The following is a 17926-nucleotide window of genomic DNA, read 5'->3' on the forward strand; positions in this document are numbered from 1 at the left end:
TTAGTCTTTTTGCAAGTCAGTTGATGTTTGTGTAGCTTTGTTCTAATCCCCCGTACTCTGCATACTGGCAGCTAATTCTAGTTCAACCCAAGCAAGCAGCCTCTGCTTTTGAAATAGTGTTCCGAATAATTCTGTGGCAACCCCTCACTAACTCCTGGATGGTAAATATCACGGGAAGGCCTGAGATCCACCCTCAGTGATTGTCTCTCACGGTCAAAACTTTGACAAGCGAAACAAACTTTGTTCGGGAAATTACTGTTGTGTTCTCTGCTGTTCATCCCTCACAGGATGCTGAAAGATATTAGTTTATGGTAATGTGTTTATTTTGTAATAAACGGAATTGCTCACGTTAAATAAAAACGCTGTTCATTTTGTCACGGCAATGACAATGTATCTTCCTTTCCGGCAATTTCAGTTACAACCGCCATTTACCTTTGTGTCTGTCTGAATGTCTCTGTTAGATCCTCAGAAACAGCACCATTGAAAGCATATTGACTGGCTACAGGCGCTACAGAGGGTGGTGAGTACGGGCCAGTACAACACTGGGGCTGAGCTCCCTGCCATCCATACCAGGTGCTGTCAGAGGAAGGCCCAAATAATTGTCAAAGACTCCAGCCACCCAAGCCATAGACTGTTCTCTCTGCACGGCAAGCAATACTAGTGCACCAAGTTTGGAACCTACACGACCGTGAACAGCTTCTACCCCCAAGCCATAAGACTGCTAAACAAGACTGCTAAATAGCTAATCAAATCGGTGCCTGGACTTTCTGCATTGACCCTATGTACACATACTGGACTCTACCCACACACTCACACATATTTACACTGAAACCCCAACACACACATACACACACACACTACATATGCCCAAACACACATAACATGCGCGTACATGCATACTGACGCCACACTCACTCACACACACACACACTTTCACACTCAACACATATGCTGCTGCTACTGTCTGTTATCTATCCTGTTGCCTTGTCACTTTACCCCTACCTATATATACATAGCTACCTCAATGACCTCTTACCCCTGCACATCGACTCTGTGCTGGCACTGCCTGTAAATAGCCATGTTATTTTTACTCGTTATTGTTATTCGTTATTCACTGTGTATATATTCCTTGTGCCACTATTTCTATTTTTTTATGTTTAACTCTGCATTGTTGGAAAATGACACGTGAATTAGCATTTCACTGTTAGTCTACACGTTGTTTACAATGCATGTGACAAATACAGATGCATTTTCTTTTATTCTCTCTCTCTCTCTGTATGTCTCTCTCTCTCTATTTTCACCCTGTCCTTCGTTAGTCCCCAGGCTCATTGTCTGATCTTTCTAAACCCTCCCTAGTTACCAATCAAATGTGCCTGTACACATCTATGGGTGGTAATCAAAGTGATTTGGGAAGTGCAAAGTTTCCCAATGTTGCATAATGGTCCAGAAGCGAAGGGGAGAAGCAGCTGCTAATGTTACCCTACTAAATGAAAGAAGAAGCTGAGCTACACCTAACTACACCACTCTTTTAGCACAGACAGACAAGCATGTAGACCTGCACCTTGTTCCTTGAATCTCTCAGCCCCCTCCTCTCCTCTCCTTCTCTTTCTCCTTTTTCCTCCTCTCTCCCACCAATCGTTCCCTCTCCTCTCGCTCTTCTCCCTCTGTCAGCAGTGTTAGTGACAGAGCTGCTACGTCAAACATGTCACGCACTTGTCACTAGTAAGTCTCCAATGTGCTGTCACACAGCCCACACAGGGCTGACACAGCTCCGTTCCTGTGGATGTATGCCCGTGCCCACCTACACAAAGAAAGGCTGTCAAAAGTACTTCTGTCAAAATGGCTCGTAGTAATTCCACACCAGTGCTATATTGCCATCTAGTGATGACATGCAGTCTATTGCTATATAACCCGTAGTGTAGACCTGAAATACCAAAACAACAACTTGACAACGGACATACAAATCAACTCCCCTAATGTTTAATATCTTCATTTCCACAATATATGGTTGCGTTGATTAGCTCAGTTGGCCCTTTGAAATCATTCCAACCTATTGATATGCAATTGCTGTGGTTATAATTCTCTTTTCACACAACTTACATTGCTCTCAGGAACACTAAAACTATTGTTGGTATCATGATGAAAATCTTGGTATGATGATCTGAAATTTGACTGAAGTAACACTATATAAGTGACTTGTACATTCACAGATATTTATATCAAGGCTAAAGATGGCACAAGTTAATGGGGAGACTGCCATGGGGTGGAGGAACAGCTGGAGGGTGACTGATACACCTGGACTACTCACTCACGGTCCTGGTCGGAGAGCACTGAAGCTGGTGTCATGACTCTAAGATCAAGGAGTGATTCCTTCACTGGGGTTTGAACCGAGTTTGAATTTGAGTTCTGAGAATTGTTGACGTAGCACTTCCCCTGAAACACTTCACCAAATAATAGTGACAGGATTTCTAGGAACACACATCCTAATGTGACACGATGCAACGTGTTCTAAACATCAGCCATTTGCCTGACACAGTGGCCTCGCATAAACCGGAGGAATGGTTTCACTGTGTCAAGATTAGCCTTATCATCTTTTCGTGACCTTTGCACAGCGTGCAATAGACGTTTGTGCGATTGTGTGTATGTTGTTGAGGCTTCAGGTAAGTTAGACCGGCATTTGAATCAGCGGGAGAAGATGAAAGACTTCCAGGAAGCAGGAGATAAGACGATGAAGGTTCGTGATGGAGGGAGTAGAGAGTCACAGCACGACTGTGTTTACATGGGCTGAGAGTGGGAGAAGGTTAATGTCGTGCATCTGCAGTCACACTGTCACACCCCGACCCCTCAATGCTTGCAGATCTGAAGGGGCTGGATAAGTATAAGCAGTGTGATGGTCAAGCTTCCACCATATTGCTTCCACCTTCCACAGATCTGCAAACATGGAAGGGTTAGGGGTCAAGGGGCAGGGGTTAGGAGCAAAGTGGGAGTGTGCTGGCTCTCTGTGGGGGGTTATATATATATATATAAACCTCAAGCACCCAAAGAACCACGACCGGTGGATTCTCCTCTCCAGCCTCCACCTGTCTTTCCGTTTCCAGAGGCCACATGCATGGTGACCGGGCCCAGAAAGGATCCGTTATTCAAGAAATGGCATGATGCTCTGCCAAGGGGATGGCGTGAGCCCAGTTAGCGCAGGATCCCCGCACCCCCAGTCACCGGATCACACGGCAGCAGCTGGTCCCAGGTGCTATTTTCACTCTGCATTTATAAAGCGGTCGCCATGAAACAGACACAGGAGCAGAGCCAGTCCCAGATCCCAACTCATTCCCCCGCCTTAGACACCCAGCCAGGTCCACCATGAAGTCCACAGGGAGCGAACAGGGTGCCGCGCCGGACGGTTTCCCCTCCGACTTGGACGAACTGGATAGCGGAAGCGAGGAGAGCTCCGACAACAAGTCGACGGGCAGCGGCTGTAGCCCCCAGGGAGGGGGCCGGGAGGGGGCCAGGCAGAGGGAGAGGGGGTGCAGCAGGCGTCTGCAGGGCGTCAGCAAACAGAGGCAGGCAGCCAATGCGCGGGAGCGGGACCGGACCCACAGCGTGAACACGGCCTTCACCGCGCTGCGCACCCTCATTCCCACAGAACCAGCCGACAGGAAACTGTCCAAGATCGAGACGCTGCGCCTGGCGTCCAGCTACATCTCCCACCTTGCCAACGTGCTGCTGCTGGGGGACAAGTGTTTGGACGGACTGCCCTGTCTCGGGTACCACAGTATCCTGCAGAGCAGCACCAACATCAACAGCAGCAGCCCCCCACTCAGGCCCATATGCACTTTCTGTCTCAGTAACCAGAGGAAAATGGTGAGTCCTCAAAATAAATCAGTATATATTGGTTGACAGGCTGTGTGTGGGCTATCATAGAAGGCTGCATGTAATCTCATAAAATAAAATGGATGGGATTTGGCTACATTTAGATAATGGGTCAGTACTTTAAGATTGGAGCAATTCCATAACAGCCATCCCAATCAATAGTATTCCAATGGTTTTATTTCAATGTAAACTACTACAATTTCTCTACTCTCACAGCTCAGAGATGGAGGAAAGCACACAGCCATCTGACATGGTCACGCACTACTGTCAAAACAAGGATGCAACGAGGATGCATACCAAGTCACACGGATGTTTACATGTACCTAAGAGTGGGAAAAAAACTTTAACTTTGTACATATTTTTTGCAAAATTCTTAGGACAAAACCCCCCCCACTGAAATGCACTTTCCGTTCACTATATGTGGGTCTTTTCCACCGTGTTTTGGTAAAATTGGAAATCGAAATCAATGTGTAAGGCTCCACCTGACAGTGGGCTATTTCGGTATCAGAAATAGTAAGCCGTAGTGTCGCGCTCCTAAAAAACAGTCTCGTCTCCCCCGTGCAGCCAGTCACATGGTTGTAACCCAAGCCTAGGCAGTGCAGCGTTTCGTCGGTGGAGTAGCGGACTGGTTAGCTCTCCTGGCTGATTCATCTTTTGCCAACTGAAGAGAGGGTGACGTGCTTGACAATTATGAATTCTAACTGCCATTCAAACTCAATTCAATAGTTCCAAATATACTTTGGTAGCAGTAATATTTAAATGAATCTTAACCAGGATAGTACACTTAATTTAAATGGGGGAGGCAAAACAATATACAAAATGTGCTTGAATCCAAATATGAAGTGTTATATGTAGGCCCCACCTGCTAGCAGAGCAGAAGCAACCAGACTTGGTGTTTAGAAACTTTACCACAACGTCAAGTCATATTCCATGTCAAATGTAACATGGTGTAGATCAAAAGAAAACGTAACATACATATTAAACACTCATTTTGGGAGCTCAATGCTATACATTGAGAAATGTTTACTTGCATGTATTGCACACGCCTTTTCACAATCCACAAACACAATAGTTCTGCATATGTTTGTGCAGTATTGGTTGCACCTTTGAAGGCCCAATGCAACTGTTTTTATATAATCAAATAATTTATAGTTAACAAAATACCTTACTGTAATATATTCCACACCAAACATTTTTTTAAAGCTTTTTAGCACAAAACTTTTTCAAGCAAGAATTTTTGCTAGGACTGTCTGGGAGTGGTCTGAGTGGGAAGGGTAAACTGACAACTAGCCATTATTGGAAGAGGGGTTTGGAACTCTTATTGGTCATGGTCTATTAACCAATTAACCACATGGTGATGTCACCATGGAAAGCCAAAACTCACACCCATGGAAACCTGCTGATCAGAAGGGCCTGTGTAGATTGTATTTTCAACCAGCAACTATCAGGAAATAACACTAATCAAATGTTTTCACACTTTTACAGTGTTGGTTTCAGCCATTTCACAATATAATTTAAAAGGCAGGAACATAATTGACTGCACTGATTTGGGTATATAATAAATTACTTCAAAATCATGCAAAATAAAAATACAATCATATTTGGATGAATTATCCAAAACAAATAACGATATTGCACACTGACTGCAATACACTTTTACCGCAATGAAGACCTCAATGTATTAAATTAATAGAATTATAGGCCTACCTCCAAGTCTATTGTAATGTGTAACATTGTTGTAAACATACTTGAATTTCTCCTAACTTATGTAAGACAATTGTCCTCTTCACATAGCAACCAATGAGAAGCTGTTTGAAGGAGAAAAATGCATTTTTGTACAAGAAGTAAAAAAAAACATTTGACTTGTAAACACAATCATTAAACTACTTTCAAAATAAATATTATTTGACTGATGAGTTGAATGTGCATGTAAAATACCTTCTTAGGACAAGTTTACACAGAGTCCGATTCTGAACTTTTCCCAATAACTTGACCAATCAGATCTTTAGTCAATAATTGGGCAAAAGATCAGAATTGTGCTGCCTGTGTAAACACAGCCTTAGAAAATCAGTCACGACCATTTACTGTGGATTGTGTAGTTCATTAAAATCAGGTTTACCCAGTAATAACATTAAGCTGTGTGTGCATTTGGGACCTCAGGTGGAGTTGTATTAGTACAGCAGGCACCAAAGTTTACTAATTGATCGCAATGCTACACACCAAACATACAAGAAATGTATACCATAAATAATCAGAATAAGAATTTTAGTCATCTTTATTTCTTTAAAAAATAATTGGTTTAATCAGATTAAAGAAATTAACCAATATTACTTAGCTGGCATTGCATCTTCCAGAGAGGATGTCAGTCAGGTCAAGAGGTGGTTCTACCAAGATGAGTCACTGCACAACGTTCATCCGATCACCAATTCAACTGTTCATTACAGGTTTGTCCAAAAGGCAAAGGTCAGGAAAGGATCTAACATGAGGATAGGGCTACCGGGTAAAACCTTTGGCGAGAAGGCAATGACTTGTCATTTTAGGGTGCCTTTAAGTCACATAGCAAGAAGGCGCACTGCTGCAATATTAACAGTTACAGCAGTATCAGGGATATCAGACTGGATGCAGCAACATCAATAGAGTATCTTAATCAAGTGGAATGTTCCATTTCCAAAACACAGAAGGCATAATAGTAATACTAATAAAAGGGGGTCATTTCTGCTTCTTTCCAAACAAATCAACACTTCATTTGTTAATCTTATGATTGAGGTTTTAATTCACAATACGTGTGAACCATTAAGGGTAAGTTTAAAACAAAATGTAATAAGGAGTGTACCGTTCACGCCACAGCCCTCAAGTTAAAACGTAAATGTTGATGTTGGAGAGGGGTGAAAGAAAACAGAAGGTAAAATAAGCAAACAGGACTGGGAGACTGTGCTGTTTAAAATGCACATGTGGAGGGTTGAGTTCTCAGTTCTCTTCCTCGTCCTCGGACTCAGACTCTGGAAGACAGAAAAGAGTCGAGTCAAATCAGAACATTACAATTTACAGCAACATGAATATTAAGATCATTTTCAAAAAGGTAACTATTAAACACGGTTTCTTTTTACCTTCCTCTGCATTCTTCAGCCACTCAACGAATTTCTTCATCTGCTCGAGGAAAACACTCTTTCCTTTAGCAACGTGGGCCTCTGCGTACCATTTAAGAATGGCCTCTTCACTCAAAACATCCGCTGTGTTGGGAGAAGGCGAAACACGGAACATTAGAATGTTCAGATCAAAGGTAATGAGTGCACACCATATAGGGCACACCATGGTACCTAAACAACATGTCACATGAGAGCCATTGTGCCCCCCCCCACACAGGTTGTATCCCAAATGGCACCCTATTCCCTTTATAGTGCACTACTTTCAACCAGGGCCCACACCTTTGTAGAGGAGCACCACAATCTTCTGGAAGGCCTTCATGAAGTGGATGTTGTCATAGCAGTACTCCTGGATTTTCACCAGCAGGATGATCTCAGAGGCTCCCTGGGAGGTGAATGCCTTCAGGAGAGGACTGTATTGCTGTGGAGAAGAGAGAAAGATGGGGGGTTAGGGACTAGATGATCTCAGAGGCTCCTTGGGAGGTGAACACCGTCAGGAGAGGACTATTGCTGTGGTGGAGAGAGGACCAATTAGTTCCCATTCATCCAATCTGTTTTTATTAATAGGCAAGTCAATTAAGAACAGATTCCTAGTTGCAATGACACAATGTCAGGGGCAAGCAAAGCAGCAATATAAGCACCTACATTTGAGTCATTTAGCAGATGCTCTTATCCAGAGCAATTTACAGGAGCAATTAGGGTTAAGTGCCTTGCTTAAGGGCACATCGACAGTATTTTCACCTAGTCGTCTTGCGGATTTGAACCAGCAAACTTCCAGTTATTGGCCCAACACTCTTAAATTGCTATACAGGGAGGGGGGCGGGGGCACAAGGTGGTTGACTGGACTAAAACCAGCCAACTAAAACCTAATCATGCTCCAATCTGGCCTATATTAGTACCGCTCCACCCTCCTCTTCCAATACTATACAGTTCCAAAAAAACGCTAATCTGAAGTTAACTTAGCAGCAACTAATTTAACCTTCATCTAGGTTTGTCTCATTGATAAATCTTTTTGGCAAGAGACCGGTTCAAGACCGCAGAAGACATTTACCTTCAAGTGTTTGATAGATTGTTCACAGACCAGCTCTTCCTTCTTGTTCCATTCCACACAGCTCATGACACTAGACCACACGATGCCGATCATCAGTTGTTCAGAGATGTTGGTCTTCTTCATCTCCTCCCTGACGTAGGCAATTATCTAAACACAGCAGGGAACACGTCAATGAACAATGCCCAGCTATCAAGCATATATACACAGAACAAAAATATAAAACGCAACATGTAAAGGGTTGGTCCCATGTTTCATGAGCCAGAAATAAAAAATCCCAGATATTCTCCAAACGCACCAAAAAACATTCATTTGTTTACTTCCCAGTTAGTGAGCCAATGTAATCCATCTACCTGACAGGTGTGGGCATATCAAGAAGCTGATTAAAACATTAGACAGGTGCACCATGTGCTGAGGACAAAAGGCCACTAAGATGTGCAGTTGTGTCACACAACGTCCCAGTTGTCTCAAGTTGAGGGAGCGTGCAATTCACATGCAGACTTGAGGAAGGTCCACCAGAGCTGTTGCCAGAGAATTGAAAATGAATTTCCCTACCATAAGTCATTTTAAAGAATTTTGCAGTACTTCCAGCCTCACTAACACAGACAATGTGAGCCCAGAACCTCCACAACCGGCTTCTTCGCCTACGGGATCGGTAGAGACCAGCCACCCGGTTCGTTGATGAAACTGAGGAGTTTCTCTGTCTATAATAAAGTCGTTTTGTGGAGAAACACTCATTGTGATTGGCTGGGTCTGGCTCCCCATGGGTGTGCCTGGCTCCCAAGTGGGTGGGCTGATGCCCCCCCAGGGCCACCCATGGCTTCGCACCTAGTCATGCGAAATCCATAGATTAGCCTAAAATGTATTTCAATTGACTGATTTCCTTACATGAACTGTACAGTGCAAAACTGGTTACTAGACCATTTACTCAGTACTTTGTTGAAGCACCTTCAGTAGCAATTACAGCCTCTAGTCTTCTTGGATATTACACTACAATCATTGCATGCTAGGAATATGGGACCAAATACTAAATTGTTGACTACTTTAATACACAAGTGAATTTGTTTCAATACTTTGTCCCATAAAAAAAAACATGGGGACTATGTACAAAAAGTGCTGTAATTTCTCAAATGGTTCACCCGATCTGTGAGAACACCATCAAATGAAAGCGGACAGTCTGCACTTGAACCTGTCATTGCAATTCAAATAACCAAGTGCTACATGCAGTACAGAGTCAAAATAACACAAATGTGTCACTGTCCCAATATTTTGAACCCACTGTATAAGAATAAGTCTCACATCTTTGAAGTTGTCCCCACGGGCCATCATCTCTTGGAGCTCTTTCTGCAGCTCCTTACGGGACCCGATGGCCTCCTGGTTCCTGGCAAAGTCTGACAGCTCTTTCAGTCCTGCGTCAGTGAAGTACTTTGAAAAATGCTCACAGCTCCGCTTGTTGGCAGGAAAGAGTTCCTGTGACAGATATTGATACAAGTAATTAGTTCCCATTCAATATTTATTTTAAATCTAAAAGGCCTATATAAAAACTTAAGCTGGTTTAACAGACAATGTTTTTTAGACTATGACTAGTCTTGAAGGGATAGTTCACCCAAATTACAAAAGTATACTTGCTTCCTTACCCTGTAAGCAGACTACGGATAAGGTATGACAGAAATCCATGCTTTGGTGAAGTATCCCTCGCACCATGCTAACGTTTCAGCATTAAAAAGTCATGGGACCGATTAGAATTCGTCGAACATGTCCAAGTCATCCAAAAGTATCTAAAATTGATTGTGAAGCACAGTCACTTATAGATCATTTGAAAATGGTTTGAAATGTTAATATCGGTCCCATGACTAATGGGATGTGCCACAAATGCTAAAATGTTATCGTATGGAAACAGTGCCAGGGATACCAAAGCATAGACTGCATACAGCAGGTGTCAAACTCATTCCATGGAGGGCCTAGTGCCTGCTGTTTTTTCCTTTAAATTAAGACCTAGACAAGCAGGCGAGGGGAGTGCCTTACTAATTAGTGACCTTAAAATCAATCAAGTACAACGGAGGGGCGAAAGGCTGAGTGTCTGCGAGTGTCCGTGGAATTAGTATGACACGTGGCTTACAAATAACATTTTGTCACATGCGACAAATACAACAGGTATAGAGACCTTACAGTGAAACGCTTACTTACAAACCCTTAACCAACAATGCAGTTAAGAAAATAACAAATAAAATAAATAATTAAAGGGCAGCAGTAAAATAACAATAGTGAGGTTATATACCAGTACAGAGTCAATGTGCGGGGGAACCAGTTAGTTGAGGTAATATGTACATGTAGGTAGAGTTAAAGTGACTATGCATAGATAATAAGTAGCAGCAGCGTGGGGGGCAAGGCAAATAGTCTGGGTGGTCATTTGATTAGATGTTCATGAGTCTTATGGTTTGGAAAGGGGGAGGGGGGGTAGAAGCGGTTTAGAAGCCTGGGCCATACGCACTACCCTCCGTAGTGCCACGCGGGTGGAGGCAGAACAATTGCCATACCAGGCAGTGAGTGCTCTTTATGGTGCAGCTGTAGAACCTTTTGAGAATCTGAGGACCCATGCCAAATCTTTTCAGTCTCCTGAGGGGGAATAGAGTTTGTCGTGGCCTCTCCACTTGGTGTGCTTGGATCATGTTGGATTGTTGGTGATGTGGATGCCAAGGAACTTGAAGCGCTCAACCTGCTCCACTACAGCCCTGTCAATGAGGGCGTGCCTAGTCCTCCTTTTCCTATAGTCCACAATCATCTCCTTTGTCTTCATCACATTGAAGGAGAGGTTGTTGTCCTTGCACCACAAGGTCACGTCTCTGACCTCCTCCCTATAGGCAGTCTCGTCGTTATCAGTGATCTGGCCTACCACAGTTGTGTCATCGGAAAACGTAATGGTGTTGGGAGTCTTGCCTGGACATGCAGTCATGAGTGAACAGGGAGTACAGGAGGGGACTGAGGATGTGTTGTTACCTACCCTTACCACTTGGGGGCGGCCCAACAGGAAGTCCAGGATCCAGTTGCAGAGGGAGGTGTTTAGTCCCAGGGTCCTTAGCTTAGTGATGAGCATTGATGGCACTATGGTGTTGAACACTGAACTGTAGTCAATGAATAGCATTCTCACATAGGTGTTCATTTTGTCCATGTGGAAAAGGGCAGTGTGGAGTGCAATAGAGATTGCATCATCTGTGGATCTGTTGATCCGGTATGCAAATTGGAGTGGGTCTAGGGTTTCTGGGATAATGGTGATGTGAGCCATGACCAGCTTTTCAAAGCACTTCATGGACACTAATGTGAGTGCTATGGGCCAGTAGTCATTTAGGCAGGTTACCTTAGTGTTCTTGGGCACAGGGACTATGGTGGTCTGCTTGAAACATGTTGGTATTACAGACTCAGACAGGGAGAGGTTGAAAATGTCAGTGAAGACACTTGCCAGTTGGTCAGTGCATGCTCGGAGAACACATCCTGGTAATCCGTTTGGCCCTGCGGCCTTGTGAATGTTGACCTGTTTAAAAGGCCTTATATTGACTGAGGAGAGAGTGATCAGTCATCCTGAACAGATGATGCTCTTATGCATGTTTCAGTGTCACTTTCCTCAAAGCGAGCATAGAAGTTATTTAGCTCGTCTGGTAGGCTCGTGTGACTGGGCAGCTCTCGGTTGTGCTTCCCTTTGTAGTATAATAGTTTTCAAGCCCTGCCACATCCGACGAGAGTTGTTGCAGTACGATTCGATCTTAGTCCTGTATCGATGCTTTGCCTGTTTGATGGTTCGTTGGAGGGCATAGTGGGATTTCTTATAAGCTTCAAGGTTAGTCCCACTCCTTGAATGCAGCAGCTCTACCGTTTACCTCAGTGATGATGTTGCCTGTAATCCATGGCTTCTGGTTGGGGTATGTACGTAGTCACTGTGTCGTCAATGCATTTATTGATGAAGCCAGTGACCGATATGGTGTACTTATCAATGCAATTGGAAGAATCACGGAACATATTCCAGTCTGTGCAAGCAAAACAGTCCTGAAGTTTAGCATCTGCTTCATCTGACCACTTTTTTATTGACCGGGTAACTGGTGGTTACGGTTTACATTTTTGCCTGTAAGCAGGAATCTGGAGGATAGAATTCTCTCTCTCTGGTTGCACATTTAGCATGATGAAAGAAATTAGGCAAAACTGATTTGTTTCCCTGCATTAAAGTCCCCGGCAGTAGGACCACCGCCTCTGGATGAGCGTTTTTCTGTTTGCTTATGGGGTATACAGTTCATTGAGTGCTGTCCTAGTGCCAGCATCGGTCTGTGGTGGTATGCAGGCTACGAAAAATACAGATGAAAACTCTAGGTAGATAGTGTTTTACAGCTTATCATGAGATACTCTACCTCAGGCAAGCAAAACCTTGAGACTTCCTTAGATATCACGCACCAGCTGTTGTTTACAAATATACATAGACCACTAACTCTTAAAGCTAGGGGGCAGAATTTTCACTTCTGGATAAATAGCGTGCCCAATTTCAACTTCCTGCTACTCATGTCAAGAATATAAGATATGCATATTATTCATATACAGTGCCTTGCGAAAGTATTCGGCCCCCTTGAACTTTGCAACCTTTTGCCACATTTCAGGCTTCAAAACATAAAGATATAAAACTATTTTTTTGTGAAGAATCAACAACAAGTGGGACACAATCATGAAGTGGAACGACATTTATTTGATATCTCAAACTTTTTTAACAAATCAAAAACTGAAAAATTGGGCGTGCAAAATTATTCAGCCCCTTTACTTTCAGTGCAGCAAACTCTCTCCAGAAGTTCAGTGAGGATCTCTGAATGATCCAATGTTGACCTAAATGACTAATGATGATAAATACAATCCACCTGTGTGTAATCAAGTCTCCGTATAAATGCACCTGCACTGTGATAGTCTCAGAGGTCCGTTAAAAGCGCAGAGAGCATCATGAAGAACAAGGAACACACCAGGCAGGTCCGAGATACTGTTGTGAAGAGGTGAACACACCATCCCCACTGTCAAACATGGTGGTGGCAGCATCATGGTTTGGGCCTGCTTTTCTTCAGCAGGGACAGGGAAGATGGTTACAATTGATGGGAAGATGGATGGAGCCAAATACAGGACCATTCTGGAAGAAAACCTGATGGAGTCTGCAAAAGACCTGAGACTGGGACGGAGATTTGTCTTCCAACAAGACAATGATCCAAAACATAAAGCAAAATCTACAATGGAATGGTTCAAAAATAAAAACATATCCAGGTGTTAGAATGGCCAAGTCAAAGTCCAGACCTGAATCCAATCGAGAATCTGTGGAAAGAACTGAAAACTGCTGTTCACAAATGCTCTCCATCCAACCTCACTGAGCTCGAGCTGTTTTGCAAGGAGGAATGGGAAAAAATGTCAGTCTCTTGATGTGCAAAACTGATAGAGACATACCCCAAGCGACTTACAGCTGTAATCGCAGCAAAAGGTGGCGCTACAAAGTATTAACTTAAGGGGGCTGAATAATTTTGCACGCCCAATTTTTCAGTTTTTGATTTGTTAAAAAAGTTTGAAATATCCAATAAATGTCAGTCCACTTCATGATTGTGTCCCACTTGTTGATTCTTTAAAAAAAAATAGTTTTATATCTTTGTTTGAAGCCTGAAATGTGGCAAAAGGTCGCAAAGTTCAAGGGGGCCGAATACTTTCGCAAGGCACTGTATTTGGATAGAAAACACTGAAGTTTCTAAAACTGAATCATGTCTGAGTAAAACAGAACTTATGTAGCAGGCAAAACCCCGAGGACTAACTGTTCAGGTTTTTTTTCTTCTCCCCTCTCTGTTTCCTGTATTGTCTTTGCATTGGGATATTTCATAGGAACCTATTTTCAGTTCCTACCGCTTCCACTGGATGTCACCAGTCTTTGGAATTTGGTTGAGGTTATTCGTTTGTGCAATGAAGAAGTAGGCCAACTCAGAACTGGGGACACTTTTGCGAATTGCGCAATTCATGAAAAGCAGCGCTGGTTTCTTTTCTTTCCTGTATTGAATACAGATTGTCCCATCTACACTTTGATTATCAACGTTTAAAATACCTAACGTTGTATTACAAAAGTAGTTTGAAATATTTTAGCAAAGTTTATAGGCAACTTTTGAAATATTTTGTAGTGACATGTTTTTGTATGCTGTTTTTTTCTGGATCAAACACTCTTTATAAATGGACATTTTGGATATATATGGACGGAATTATCGAACAAAAAGGACCAATTGTGATGTTTATGGGACATATTGGAGTGTCAACAAAAGAAGCTTGTCAAAGGTAATGCATGTTTTATATTTTATTTCAGCGTTTTGTGTAGCGCCTGCAGGGTTGTAATATGCTAGCTCCTTTGTTCACTGCTGGTGCAGATTGTGCAGGCTATCAGATAATAGCTTCTTATGCTTTCGCCAAAAAGCATTTAAAATCTGACACGTTGGCTGGATTCACAACGAGTATAGCTCTAATTGAGTATCTTACACGTGTGATTTAATGAAAGTTTGAATTTTATTTGAATCTGGCGCTCTGCATTTCTCCTGGCAATTGGCCAGTTGAGACATTTGCGTCCCGCTTATCCTTAAGAGGTTTTAAGAGAGGCTGCCGTTCTATCCTGCCGATAGCTTGTATAACCCGCCAGCTTTATGTTACTCATGTCGTCATTCAGCCACGACTCTGTGAAACATAAGATATTACAGTTTAATGTCCCGTTGGTAGAATATACATGCTTTTAGTTCATCCCATTTATTTTCCAGTGATTGTACATTGGCTAATAGTACGGATGGCAAAGGCAGATTAATCACTCGTCGCCGGATCCTCACAAGGCACCTCGATCTCCTTCCGCAAAACCTCTCTTTCTCCTGTGAATGACAGGGATGAGGGCCTGTTCGGTGACTTGAGTAAATCCCTCCCGTCCGACTCATTAAAGAAAAATTCTTAGTCCAATTCAAGGGGAGTAATCGCTGTTCTGATGTCCAGAAGCTCCTTTCGGTCATAAGAGACAGTAGCAGCAACAACATTATGTACAAAATAAGTTACAAACAATGTGGGGGAAAAAACAATAGCACGGTTGGTTAAGAGCCAATAAAACATCAGCCATCCTCTCCAGTGCCAATAAATGTTGTAAGGAAATGTATATCATTTTGGAGAACTATCCCTTTCATCTGTGTTGAGGAAACCGCCCCTTACTCTTCTATATGTATTGGTATGCTTGGAAAGGGGGGGGGGTATATAAAGTAAGGAATTGTAGCTTTACCATCAGCCTGTTGTCCATGCTGACTTTGCGGAGAGAGCGACAGCAACAGCATTGATGTCCCTTTCGTAGATCCAGGACTTGAACAGTTTGACAGCAAAGGCTGCAGATACTCCTGCAAACAGTCATAAAGCAACAGTCAAAGCAGCAGGTACCCTGCAATGAACAGCACTCAAATCACTATTTTGTATGAACTAAAAACATGTTCATTTCAGAGACATTGGGTTCATACAATGTGCCCGAATACTGTGTCCATTTCAGAGACCATTTAACAAAAAGTTTCCAGTGAAGAGGGCCATGTTCATTTGGGGCCACCGTAACCAAACATTTGGGAAAAATTAAAATGAAAACAAGCAGCTCTTATTGGACAGGTCCAAGTAAAGATAGTGGTGGGCTGGAAGACACTCACCCTCTTTGACCACGTTCTCATTGAAGAGACTTCCAATGACGGCAGCTGATATGTTTCCATTGGCCAACAGAATGCCAGTGAGCATGGCCAGCTTGTTCCGTTCTGATTCGGTGAACCCTTTTAAAAACAGCAGCAACTGCGGAGTAGATAAAATAATGAGCCTGCAGGGTAAATGTTTTAGTTCTTTGTTGTGAAAATAAAATATCCCATTCAAATAATCCATGCAGGTTCCATTGTGTGTAACATTCATCAGTGCCAACTGCCAAGCAGGAGTTCAAACCAACTGTCTCACCTTCTTGATCTCCTCCTCAAAACCTTTCTCCAGGTACTTGTAACGCCGGATCAGCTTGTTAAAAACCTACAGGTTCAAAACAAAGTAAGATATGACACTGTAGTAAATGTGTTATTATACAGCATTGATATAGATACTTTGCAGTAATAAATTATTTCCACATCCTCTTACCTGAGCATATGCTTGCATTGTCTCAAGGTCCTCTTGTGCAGTGAAGAGGCAGAACTCTGTGCGGGTCAGGTCATCAGATATACTCCCTCCTGGGGCTGCAGACAGGTGAAGGGGGAGAAAGAGAGTGTCAGTGCGCTAATCTGGACAACAGCAGCTTTCCAAATGGAATGGAAACTGACATCCAACACTACACTTCCTCTAAAACTTCCCCAGAATCCTCTTTCCTCCTCAAAGCACATTGTAGAAGGTGGTCAGATGGGTGGGACTTTGGAAGGAGGCAAGGGATCCCTGAAAGCTACTGACTTTCAACACTACTTAAAGATCTGAACTCACCAAGCATTCCGCCAGCCACCAGGATGTCAAAGAGTGTCTCTGCATACCGGCGGTAGTCAAGCTTGGCGCCAGAGGCATCAAGGAATTTTGCAACAGCTTCCAAATCAGATCCAGTTTGATTCAAGCCTTGTACGATACTTTCTTGAAACTGAGTAGGGTCAAATCTCTCCTTTTCATCTGTTGAAAAACATGTCATAATTTCACCGCCGGTACCATGTTGACACAGCTAGGTGAACCAAACAAGTAGAGGCAAATTGGTCGACAATGAAGATGCCCAACTTACCTCTTTTCCTCGTTTTGAAACGCTGGCCGGTTAGCGTTGGCTTTTGCTGCTTTTGATTATTCATAAAAGACACTCTGGATGAGAAAAGTTGAACATTAACGTCTGATTGCGCAACGTCAAGATAATTAGTCAACATTAGCAGGCTATGTATAGCTAGTTGGGAACGTGCTCTGCCCAACAGGATTTCTGTAACGTTAGGCCCATGCGAGAGCTATGCTATGCCTTGTCCTGGCTATATTTTAGCTTGCTAATTAGCAAGCCACACCTGGTAATTTGGATAATTTTCAAAGTTGACATTGTAACCTGGCTTTGTCATGATGAATATAAAATACAATCAAAATGTAGTTAGGTGAAGTTAGTTAGCTAGCCTGCTTAGTTGCCCTCCGAGATGGTAGGCTTTAGTATGAGCACGGGGACCTTCCGGCAATGCGCCCGTTCAGACAGGCCTTGCTTGTTCGTGTGGCACCTGCGAAACTCCCATAGCAGCTAACAAGCCACAATTTCCTGTAATGCTAACAAAACTTGGAACAAAGGACATCGATATTCACGCCTGATTATCAAATATCATGGGCAACTAAGTGGCTCTACAGTGGGCAGATAAATTAAGCCTGTGTTTCAACGTGCCATATCTACAGAGTCAGTTCTTCCGACATGATAGCCAACGTTATGTTAGCCATTTAGTTTGTTAGGTAGCGAAGTTGTGCTTGCTAGCTAACAATGCAGGAAAATAACTCTATATACAATACTTTACCAGCTCGCCAATGTTAGTTTAAACAGACACGTGTAGATTACATTGTCAACCGAATGTGCAAAGTATGCAGGCCACCTACCGAAATGTATGCAGATAAAAAAAACGGTTAGAGAAAGAACAAATTCAAAACACCCGAATTCAGTCCTATCGACCTAACAAAAATACCCTTTCCAGAACCAACAAGTGACCGGTTTTCGCAAGTACGCATGCGTATTTAAATATGGCTCTATGGTGTCACTTTATCTGTTCGGAGGGGGTGACTTTGCATGGGGGGGATATAGGGGGGGTATATGTAATGGGGTATATGTAATGTTTCTTTGCCATGATATAACTTTGTTGAT

At 43.0% G+C, this 17926-nt stretch overlaps 1 protein-coding gene and 1 pseudogene across 2 annotated transcripts; one reads left to right on the forward strand and one right to left on the reverse strand.

The window, feature by feature from the left end:
• Positions 1 to 3165: 3165 nt before the first annotated feature.
• On the forward strand, positions 3166 to 5844 carry LOC118363700 (basic helix-loop-helix transcription factor scleraxis). The gene is made up of 2 exons (XM_035744846.2): positions 3166 to 3858; positions 4084 to 5844. The coding sequence occupies exons 1-2, from the start codon at positions 3358 to 3360 to the stop codon at positions 4114 to 4116; spliced, it is 534 nt and encodes a 177-aa protein (XP_035600739.1). The 5' UTR covers positions 3166 to 3357; the 3' UTR covers positions 4117 to 5844.
• Positions 5845 to 6124: 280 nt separating this feature from the next.
• LOC118363698 (eIF5-mimic protein 2-A-like) lies at positions 6125 to 17822 on the reverse strand (annotated as a pseudogene). Its single transcript, XR_008087606.1, has 12 exons — positions 17665 to 17822; positions 16835 to 16908; positions 16552 to 16728; positions 16219 to 16313; positions 16048 to 16113; positions 15756 to 15891; positions 15350 to 15461; positions 9358 to 9528; positions 8062 to 8208; positions 7293 to 7431; positions 6975 to 7097; positions 6125 to 6866 (listed from the first exon to the last, which is right to left on the reverse strand). The product of XR_008087606.1 is annotated as an eIF5-mimic protein 2-A-like (transcript).
• Between the last annotated feature and the right edge of the window lie 104 nt (positions 17823 to 17926).

This window comes from Oncorhynchus keta, chromosome 30, assembly GCF_023373465.1.
Source record: "Oncorhynchus keta strain PuntledgeMale-10-30-2019 chromosome 30, Oket_V2, whole genome shotgun sequence".
Lineage (NCBI taxonomy): Eukaryota > Metazoa > Chordata > Actinopteri > Salmoniformes > Salmonidae > Oncorhynchus > Oncorhynchus keta.

What these genes read in the sequence shown, in the direction of transcription:
- LOC118363700 (XM_035744846.2), top strand. Translation starts at nt 3,358, where the DNA reads ATGAAGTCCACAGGGAGCGAACAGGGTGCCGCGCCGGACGGTTTCCCC. An exon ending in TCAGTAACCAGAGGAAAATG is followed by an intron (nt 3,859 to 4,083) that starts GTGAGTCCTCAA and finishes CTACTCTCACAG; the next exon opens with CTCAGAGATGGAGGAAAGCA.